The 11768-nt window shown below is 29.4% G+C and overlaps 1 protein-coding gene across 1 annotated transcript in view; it reads right to left on the bottom strand.

Annotated features, from left to right (window-relative positions):
- Positions 1 to 11768, bottom strand: part of LOC111680802 — a 21435-nt gene that overhangs the window by 9037 nt on the left and 630 nt on the right. Inside the window, exons 2-3 of the mRNA XM_046955855.1 lie at positions 10944 to 11627; positions 10349 to 10877 (exon numbers count right to left, since the gene is read on the bottom strand). Of these exons, the coding sequence (XP_046811811.1) occupies positions 10349 to 10877; positions 10944 to 11627 (1213 nt within the window). The remainder of the gene's footprint in view (positions 1 to 10348; positions 10878 to 10943; positions 11628 to 11768) is intronic.

The raw sequence follows: 11768 nt of genomic DNA, 5'->3' as shown, positions 1-11768 counted from the left end.
TCTAGTCTATAGTCTAGTCTATAGTCTAGTCTATAGTCTAGTCTATAGTCTAGTCTATAATCTAGTCTATAGTCTAGTCTATAGTCTAATCTATAGTCTAGTCTATAGCCTAGTCTATTATCTAGTCTAGTCGATAGCCTAGTCTATAGTCTAGTCCATAGTCTAGTCTATAATCGATTTCATAGTCTATTCTAAAGTGTAGTCTATAGTATAATGTATAGTCTAGTTGTTAGTCATGTCTTAAGTCTTGCCTATAGTTTATCCAATAGTCTAATCTATAGTCAAGTCCGTAGTCTAGTCTGTACTCTAGTCTTTAGTCAAGTCTATAGTCCAGTCAATTGTCTAGTTTATAGGACAGTTTATAGTCTAGTGTATAGTCAAGTCCATAATTTATTCTTTATTATAGCCTATAGTCTATTATAGTCTAATCAACAATCTACATATAGTCAAGTCCACAGTCTAGTCAATTCAAATCTATAGTTAGGTTTATAGCCATGATATATGTATTGTCTAAAGTCATGTCTACTTATAATCCATAGTTTAGCCTTTTTTTATATTTTTTCTGTTATACTTATGTGTTTTATTTAAAATGAATTATTTAAACACCTTTTAATTTTGTAAATTATTTGCTATTTTATTTAAAAAATTTGACTTTTTTCACATTTATTTCGCATCATAAATCATAAAAAAATTTGTATTTAATTTTAAAATGAATATTTTTTTCTTTTAATTTAACTTGTCTTCATTTTATTGTGTCAGATTTTGTAAATGCATAATTTATAACTTTAAACAAACTCATACACACACAACATCTACATATGTTAGTATATATGTAAATAAAGAATATAAATATATACGGAAAATATACATATATGCGTTTAATTCTGAATGTATGTATTTGCAAAGGACAAAACCCAACAAACAAAAAAACAGAAAATACGAAATTTTGACTATTTATGTTTCTAAACATGAAGAAAAATTTTTGATTTAAATTAGATAAAATTCTGCTGGGCATGATTTTTCTCTTTTAAAATAGTAACACATTTAGTCATAGGTTTGTTTCTTTGAATCATGGTGACAAATGTCAAAATGTCAGTTGAACATAAAATATTAAATTAATTAAAATTATATTTTTTCAAAAATATACATTTTGTGTGCCTGTAGTGATATATATGGTGATAAAATAAAGTCTATACAAAAAGTATTGAGTACCAACATTTTAAAAAAAAGCAGACAAAGTACTTTTGTTGAAAATCAAAATTTTTAGATAGTTTTTTTTATAAAAATTGATTAAAATTTCACAACTATATCGAAGTACAACTTCAGTTGACCAATAGTTCAGGACATTCTCCACGAATTGCTGGGAATTTCTGCTTGCAACAATCATTTATTTATCAGTTGTAATGTATGAAAAGTGTTTGCGGAAATTATTTTTTGGAATTTTGTAGGCAAAACTAAAATTTAAACATTTTATTAATTTCAAATAAAATAATGTAGTCTATAAATAGACTACACTCTATAATGTGTAGAATAGACTATAAACTGGACTATAGAATGGACTATAGTCTGGAATAGATAATAGAATGGACTATAAAACAGACTATAGTATGGACTATCGAATAGACTATAGTCAGGACTATAGCAAAGACTATAGTTTGGACTAAAGAACAGACTAAAGACTGGACTAAAGTACATACTATAGTCTACTATAGAACATACCATAGTCTGGACTTTAGAACAGACTATAGTTTGGACTTTAGAACAGACTATAGTCTGGACTTTAGAACAGACTATAGTCTGGACTTTAGAACAGACCATTGTCTGGACTTTTTAACAGATAATAGTCTCGACTATTTAACATACAATAGTCTGGACTATAGAACGGACTAAAACTGGACTATAGAACAGACTATAGTCTGGACTATAGAATAGACTGTAGTCAGGACTATAGAAAAGACGACAGTCTGGACTATAGAACAGAAAATAGTCTGGACTATAGAACAGAATATAGTCTGGACTATAGAACAGAATGTAGTCTGGACTATAGAACAGACTATAGTCTATAGAATAGAACATAGTCTGGACTACAGAATTGACAATAGTCAGGACTATAGAGTAGACTATAGTCTGGACTACAGAACAGACTATAGTCTACACTATGGAACAGCCTATAGTCTGGACAAAAGAACAGACTTTAGTCTGGACTATAAAACGAACTATAGTCGCGACTTTAGAACAGACTATAGTCTGGACTATAGAAGAGACCATAGTCAGGACTATAAAGAGACTATAGAACAGACGATAGTATAGACTTTAAAACAGACTATAGTCTGGACTATAGAAGAGACTATAGTCAGGACTATAGAAGAGACTATAGTCAGGACTATAGAAGAGACTATAGTCTGGCATATAGAACAGACATTAGTCTGGACTATAGAACATACCATAGTCTAGACTATAGAACAGAAAATAGTCTGGACTATAGAACAGAATATAGTCTGGACCATAGAACTGACTATAGTCTATAGAATAGAACATAGTCTGGACTACAGAATAGACTATAGTTTGGATTACAGGATAGACATTAGTCTGAACTATAGAATTGACAATAGTCAAGACTATAGAGTAGACTATAGTCCGGACTACAGAACAGACTATAGTCTTGACTATAGAACAGCGTATAGTCTGGACTATAAAACAGCCTATTATCTGACAAAAGAACAGACTTTAGTCTGGGCTATAAAACGAACTATAGTCGCGACTTTAGAACAGACTATAGTCTGGACTATAGAACGGAATATAGTCTGTACTATAGAGAAGAATATAAGCTGAACTATAGAATAAACTATAGTCTGAACTACAGAACAGACTATAGTCTGGACTATAAAACATCTTATATTTTGGATTAAAGAATAGACTATAGTCTGAACTATAGAAATGACAATATTCGGGACTATAGAATAGTTTAAAGTCTGGATTATAGAATAGACTATAGACTGGACTATAGAATAGACTATAGTTTGGACTATAGAACAGTTTATAGTCGGGACTATAGAACAGTTTATAGTCGGGACTATAGAACAGTTTATAGTCGGGACTATAAAATTGACTATAGTCTAGACTACAGAATAGACTAAAATTTCGACTATTTCGATATACTGAAAAGAATTTAGTCTGGACTACAGAATAGACTTAACTCTGGATTATAGATTATACTATAGTCTGGACTTTAATAGTCTGAACTTAAGCGAAAGACACAAAGAAAAATATCATTGTTTTTCTTTTTACCTCAATTTAAATTTTGTTCTTTTAAAAATAATTATATTTTTCTCTCTCTTATCCTTATCCCTTTTTTATCCTTTAGTTATAACAAGTCTTCTTATATAAATTTTACTCATTTGGTCTTTTCTGTTCTGCTGCATTTCCCTTTAACTCATTTAAAACTCCCTTTTATTTGTTATTTGCATTTTATTTTTAGCTTTTGTTGTTTTCTTAATTTAATGACTTAAATACACGCACTTGTATTTTTATCCTATTTAATTTTTTTTTCTCTTACACTTCTATCTTTCCTTGTCGGTCTGGACAATTTGTACCTGATGCTTTTTTTTTAAGTGAAATCTTTTTGAAGAGTGTAATTTTTTTTTCATCTCTTAACGCTTTTCGTTAAGGTTTTTTTTCTACTTACATTTAAAATTATATATTTTTTTCTTTACTGTTGATGGCATGTCATTAAAAGAATGGCTTTTAATGCAACCAACCATCATTTACTACTTAAGTTAACAATCACATATACACACACATATGTATGTGTTTGTTGTGTCTCTGTATGTGTGAAAAAAAGAGTTTGACTTGTTATATCTTTAAATCATTTTACGTCACTATTTAATAGTTGATAGTTAAAATTAAAAGTTTTTAAAAATTGCAAAATAAAAAAAAAATCACCAAACACAAAAAAACTGCAAAAAATAATTTATCAAGAACTGAGCAAATAAAAAACGCTTAAATATTAAAACGATCTTAAAAAATCATTTATATTCAACAATTTAGTTAAAAATCTCTATTTTATGTACTTTTCAGCATAGACTTTTATAATATGGTAAAGCAATTTGTTAAATTTGTTGGATTAAAACAAAAATTTAACAAATTAATACTAAACAGTAAAGGCTTTAGTATATACTATCGTCTGGATATTTTAATATACTATAACCTGAACTATATAACGTGGACTATATAACGTGGACTATACAATAGACAATGATCTGAACTATAGGATAGAACATAGCGTGGACCACAGAACAGACATAATAGGATAGGCAAATACATCGACTAGAAGCTGTAGTCTGGACTTTTTAATATAATTTGGACTCTACAATAGTCAATAGTTTGGACGATAGTCTAGCAAATTTACTATTACATAGACTATAGAGGAGACTAAGGTCTGGACTATAGAAGAAAGTATAGTCTGGACTATACAAGAGATTATAGTCTGGACTACAGAATAGACTATAATCTGGACTACAGAATAGACTAATGTCTGGACCATAGAAGAGACTAAAGTCTGGACTATATAATAGACAATAGTCTGGACTATAGAATAGACTATAGCCTGGACTATAGAATAGACTACAGTATGGACTATAGAATAGACTATAATCTGGACTACAGAATAGACTAATATCTGGACCATAGAAGAGACTAAAGTCTGGACTATATAATAGACAATAGTCTGGACTATAGATTAGATTATAAGCTGGACTATAGATTAGACTATAGTCTGGATTATACAATAGACTATAGTTTGGACTATAGAATAGACTATAGTCTGGACTATAGAATAGACTATAGTCTGGACTATAGAATAGACTATAGTCTGGACTATAGAATAGACTATAGTCTGGACTATAGAATAGACTATAGTCTGGACTATAGAATAGACTATAGTCTGGACTATAGAATAGACTATAGTCTGGACTATAGAATAGACTATTGTCTGGACTATAGAATAGACTATTGTCTGGACTATAGAATAGACTATAGTCTGAACTATAGAATAGACTATAGTCTGAACTATAGAATAGACTATAGTCTGAACTATAGAATAGACTATAGTCTGTACCATAGAATAGACTATAGTCTGGACTATAGAATAGACTATAGTCTGGACTATAGAATAGACTATAGTCTGGACTATAGAATAGACTATAGTCTGGACTATAGAATAGACTAAAGTCTGGACTATAGAATAGACTATAGTCTGGACTATAGAATAGACTATAGTCTGGACTATAGAATAGACTATAGTCTGGACTGTAGAATAGACTATAGTCTGGACTATTAAACATAATAGGCTATAGTTCTAACTGTACTAAAATCTGGATTATTAAACGGACTATATTCTGTAATATAAAACAATATGGACTGTAGAATAAAATCTTTTATAAAGAGTAGACTTAAGATTCTCTTCATTAATGCTTTAAAATCTAATCACAAACCAAAGATGGTTAACATTATTTTACTTACCAACAAATATTACTCCAACTTTGTATTAAAAACATCCTAAATAGATTTTCTTCCTAGACTTTCAGCATACTATGTAATATTAATAACATAAAACTTAAGAAAAAAAACTCTTAAAATCCTCTAGGACTAAACAATACAATTTGCCAAAAATCATAAATCTATATGTAAAACAACAATTACTTAACTACTTATATTCTATTCCCCATACTCAGGCAAATAAGAAAACTACTGGTCATGTTTAGTACAAACATTTTACGACATAAGTTAAAGTAATAACATGACATGTGTTTGTGTTCTCAAAGTAAATGAAAGAAGTAGTATGAGTAAAAGTGAAAAAAACGACATTTGCTATAAATAGTAACAGCTTTATGTTTTTAGCAAAGGACTACTTCTACTATAAATGAGTGAAGAAAAAAATGAAACGGAAACGGAAGTGCGCTTATGGTATGAACATGTTAAATAAAAAATCAACATTTTCCACTACACTCAAGTATTGCAACAAAAATAAAACCAAACAGATTTGTTGTTATGAATTTTTGTTGCTGCCAACATAAACTCATATGAAACTTTTTTTTATTGCAAAATATTCTCTTATTCTTCCCTATATATGTACGTTTTCCTCAGATTATTTTTCCCCTTATTTTGTTGTAGTACTTAGTTGTTGTTTTTGTTATTGCACATTAAACGTTAAACATTTCGTTATATCGTTAAAAATGCAATTTGCTCGTTTTTAATGACAAGCAAGCAACAGCAATGGTAAACTTAAAAGAATTTTTTTTAAAATAGTCACAAATACACTACAAGTTATTGTTAACGGTGGGTGAAATTGTAATTTACAAACATATAGAGAAGACCAGAATCTAAACTATATTATAGACTCTATTCTGGAGAGAATAGATTAAAGTTTGGATTTTAGATTGGGCTATATAGTCTATAGTCTGGATTATTGCACAAGCTATAGTCTAGACTATAGAATAGACTATAGTCTGGACTGACCATAGTCTGGATTATAGAACAGACCATTGTCCGGACTAAAGAACTGACCATAGTCTGGAATACTCTATAGTCTGGGCTATGGAACAGACTATAGTCTGGACTATAGAATAGACTTTAGTCTGAACTATAAAATAGACTATAGTCTGGACTATAGAATAGACTATATTCAGGACTATAGAATAGCCTATAGTCAGGACAATAAAATAGACAATAGCCAGGACTATATATAGAATAGACTATAGACAGAACTATAGAATATAGACAGGACTATAGACTATAGTCTGGACTATAGAATAGACTATAGTATGGATTATAGAATAGACTATAGTCAGGACTATAGAATAGACTATAGTGTGGAGTATAGAGTAGACTATAGTCAGGACTATAGAATAGACTATAGTCAGGACTATAAAATATACCAAGTCAGGACAATAGAATAGACTATAGTCAGGACTATAGAATAGACTATAGTCTGGACTATAGAATAGACTATAGTCTGGATTATAGAATAGACTATAGTCTGGACTATAGAATAGACTATAGTCTGGACTATAGAATAGACTATAGTCTGGACTATAGAATAGACTATAGTCTAGACTATAGAATAGACTATAGTCTGGACTGTAGAATAGACTATAGTCTGGAGCATAGAATAGACTATAGTCTGGACTATAGAATAGACTATAGTCTGGACTATAGAATAGACTATAGTCTGGACTATAGAATAGACTATAGTCAGGACTATAGAATAGACTATAGTCTGGACTATAGAATAGACTATAGTCAGGACTATAGAATAGACTATAGTCAGGACTATAGAATAGACTATAGTCAGGAATATAGAATAGACTATAATCAGGACTATCGAATACATTATAGTCAGGACTATAGAATACACTATAGTCAGGACTATAGAATAGACTATAGTGAGGACTATAAAATAGGCTATAATCAAGACTATAGAATAGGCTATAGTCATTACTATAGAATAGACTATATTCAAGACATTGGCATTTTGTAATATAGGTTCTTCCACTATTCTGTATATTTCCATAATACAACTGACAATTTCTTCAACTTTAGTTGAATGCAGGAACACTTAAATCCATGAAATATTATATATGTAGTTCTATTATTATGGAAATATTTTATTTCTTTTACAACTTTTAAAAGACATTAATACATATATAAAGAAAGAAAAATTAATCCTGCTGCATATGAGTAGCAGTAAATGCTGACATTTGTTTTATCCTTTTTTTGTCATAATTTGAAACATATTTGAAAAAATATAACTTGGCACTTAACAAACTCCTAAATTTTCAATACTTATCCTGGCTAAACATGTCTTTTAAAAACAACCAATGAAAAAATAGTCATTTTACACATATGACTAAAGCTATTATTACTGGCTATAAAGTAATAGATTTGTTTTTTTTTTGTTATAGTTTTTTCTTTATTTTGGCAAAAAGAAACACTCAACAACTCAGCACTTTATACGAAGGATTGCATGTCCTTCATAATTTACCAAAAAAAAAAACTTAACTTGAGAGGAAAACATTTCAAAAAAAAGGATCATTATAGCAACCAGCAGCATTATTATTATTACGAGCTGTACAAATTGTTTACATTAGCAGTTCACAGTTTAAGAGGAAACCAAAGGCTTGCTGGCAAATTCCGATTACTTTCTGTTGACAATTTACTGTGAACAAAGTATTTTAAACTCGTACTGTGTTTTGGCATGTTGGCCAAAAGTACAACAAATTTATAAATATTAAGTATAATAAAAAGAAGCTTATAACATTAATGACAGACCAATAAATGCTAATGACATTAAGTTGTAGATAAATTATTTCACAAAAACACAAAAACTGCAGGAAAAAGGGGAAAAATTTATGTTATATTTGGAAAATTTAGTTTTCTTTAGTAAAATTCTTTTCTTTAAGAAATATTTTATGATTTTTTTCAACTAAAAATGATTAAGGGGATTTTGGGTATTTTCTTTTATTTTTTTGGGGAATTTCAAAATAACCCTTCAATTTATTTCTTTTATATAAAATAATTAATTTAGCAGCAATCCTGCTTATTTTTATTCAATTTTGACCCTAATAATTTTTTGGGATTTTGGAATTTTTTGAAAAAGTTTTTGGGAATTCATAGAATTCTCGTTTAATTTAATAATTTCTTGATAAAAATGTTATTTTGAAGATTTTCTTTGGGAAATTTTAAACATTTTGTATAAAATTTAAGAAATTTTGTGGGATTTTGGAAATTATCCAAAAAGTTTTTGGGAATTCACAAATATCTTTTAATGTAATCAATTTATTAATAAAAATTTTATTTTAAAGATTTTCTTTAGGAAATTTTAAATATTTTGTAAAAATTTAAGAAATTTTCAGGGATTTTGGAAAATTTCGACAAACTTTTTGGGAATTTATGAAAATCTTTTATATTAATTAATTTTATAATAAAAATGTTATTTAAAAGATTTTTTTTAGGATATTTTGAACATTTTAGATAAAATTGTAGAAATTTTCTGGGATTTTGGAACTTTTTCAAAAAAGTTTTTGGGAATTCATAAAAATCTTTTACAATTATAAATTTTTCGATAAAAATGTTATTTTAAAGATTTTCTTTAGGAAATTTTAAACATTTTGTATAAATTCCTGGAAATTTTCTGGGATTTTGGAAATTTATCAAAAATGTTTTGGAAATTTAAAAAAAAAAAAATTGGGAATTCATAAATTTTATTGAAAATAACAAAATTATTGCAAAAAACGTTATTTTAAAGATTTTCCTTAGGATAATTTTAACATTTTGTATGAAATTGAAAAAAAAATTTCTGGGATTTTGGTAATTTCTCAAAAAGTTTTTAGGAATTCTTAAACATTTTTACAATTATAAATTTTTCGATAAAAAATGTTATTTTATAGATATTTCTTAAGCAATTTGAAATATATTTAGTGATAATTACCACTTCCCCAGTTTATAAGTTTTGTAGGGATTTTGCACAAAAGAAAATCCGGGATTTTATAGAATTATGAATTGTTTGCACATAATTATAATAAACATCATTAAAATAAAAAACTTTTGGGAATTTAAAAAAATTGCATTATTTGTTTAAATATGCTCATATTTACTTAAAAAAAAGTCATATTTAGTGAAAAGAACCATTTCCCTAGTTTAAACATTTTCCCCTTTTTTATGATTTTACCAAAAACAAAATTTGGGAACTTATTTTTTTGCATTTATATTGCTAATAATTTGAATAGAAATTATCAAACTGAAAAGAATTATGCTCTATTACTTTGAAAATTAACAATTTTCTAGTTTTTAACAATTTCGGGGATTTTGGAAATTTCCAAAAAACTTTTGGGAATTTAAAAAAATTGCATTATTTGTTCAAATATGCTACAATTTACTTAAAAAATACATATTTAGTGAAAAGAATCATTTCCCTAGTTTACAAAACTGTCCCTTTTTTATAAATTCCAGAAAAATTTGCGGGATTAACAAAAGTATGTTTTTTAATAAAAAACATCAAAATGATAAGAATTATGCTAAATTTTGTTAACAAACTAAAAAATACTTGTTTAAACATATTTAGGGATTTTGGAAATTTCTAAAAATTTTTTGGGAATTAAAAAAATAATTGCATCTTTTATTTTTTAATTAAAAAGCTTCGACATTTTCGTAAAAAAACTCATAATTAGAGAAAAATATCATTTCCCCATTAAATTTTTTTCTGCAAATTCTGGAAATACAAAAATTTTCTTTGGTAATTCCAAAAAAAAAAGAATAACACTCTTCTTTCTAAGATTAATCTAAACCTCACCTGGAAATTCCTGTGGTATCATAACGCCCTTTTTACGATTAGCCACTGTTGTCTTACTATTATGACCATGATAAATATGACGTTGACGCACCAATCGATACAGAAGAAATAGTTCACCCTGTTCCTCTTCATGTTGTACATTATGATTAGCATTATCATTTGCCTGATTACCCTCAATGGGCAAAGTTTTACCACCACTATTATTACTACTATTGCTACCCAAAGTTTGGGATAAAGGATTAGCATTAACTCCTCCAACACCCAAACCCGAAGAGGTACTTGAGGAAGAGGTTCCCGTATTGCTATTCGAATTAGAACTCAACATATTTGCATCGTTGGGAGAGGTGGAGGTAGCTGGAACCGTATTTTTAGCACTCGTTGAAGAGTTTGAGGTGGCGGTAGATGAATTATTAGATGAAGAAGATTGTAGGGTTTCATTGGAGAAAAGTGTCTTATAGGAAATGCGCACCACACGTGGAAGGGAATAACGTTCTAAAAACTCTTCCACTTGCAAAGGTTCATTTTGTGACTGTAAAAAAAAACATAAAGAAGCTATTAATTTGAAACTAACCACAGCTATTGTATCCTTACTCACCTCATTACTATTTTTCGAAGTTTTACTATCACCCGTTGAATAATCACCCATACCGCCTGTCAGTAAACCCTGACCACAAGGTCCTCCTGTTAAAAGACCACCACTACCTGTTCCACCACTATAACCATGACGCATACGTCGTTGCAGTCTCTGTTTCAATTCGATTTCATTACGTCTCGCTAAGCGGGCATTTTCAAAATCCGCCACCGAAAACATATTCGAACTGGTATCGTGTGAATTAAATCTACGCAATTTTGCCTTACGACCCTCGGCCAAATGATGCAGTCCTCGCTGAGAGTGTGGATGATGGACAGCAGCGGCTGAGTGTGGTCCCATAAAGGGTCCCGTGTGTTTACTGCTGCTGGTGACGTTCGATGAACTTATGGCATTGGCACTACAGCCGCCGCCTACAGCACCAGTGTTACCATTGCTGGCCATTAAATAGAAAACAGGATTTGTATTTGTTGAGGTATTGTTAGTAGCACTTACACAACCAGAACTGTTGCCATGTTGTTTGGCATTGTAGTGATGGTGATTATTGTGATGGTGATGATTAGTGGCATTCGCTGAAGTGTGACCGGCGGTCGAAGAACCATTTAGATTGTTGGCTGGCAAATTAGCTGGATGGACAGAAAAAAGGAAAAAATGGGGAATTATTAGAAAGGTTATTGAATCACAAATTTTCTTATTGAATCGATTCACATATGTATATAACTTAATTGAACTAGAATTGAACTAGAACTGAACTAGAACTGAACTAGAACTGAACTAGAACTGAACTAGAACTGAACTAGAACTGAACTAGAACTGAACTAGAACTGAACT

The sequence above is a fragment of the Lucilia cuprina genome, chromosome 2 (genome assembly GCF_022045245.1).
Source record: "Lucilia cuprina isolate Lc7/37 chromosome 2, ASM2204524v1, whole genome shotgun sequence".
NCBI classification, from domain to species: Eukaryota; Metazoa; Arthropoda; class Insecta; order Diptera; family Calliphoridae; genus Lucilia; species Lucilia cuprina.
The sequence above is the reverse complement of the archived record's forward strand: the minus strand, read 5'-3'. Positions and strand labels throughout refer to the sequence as shown.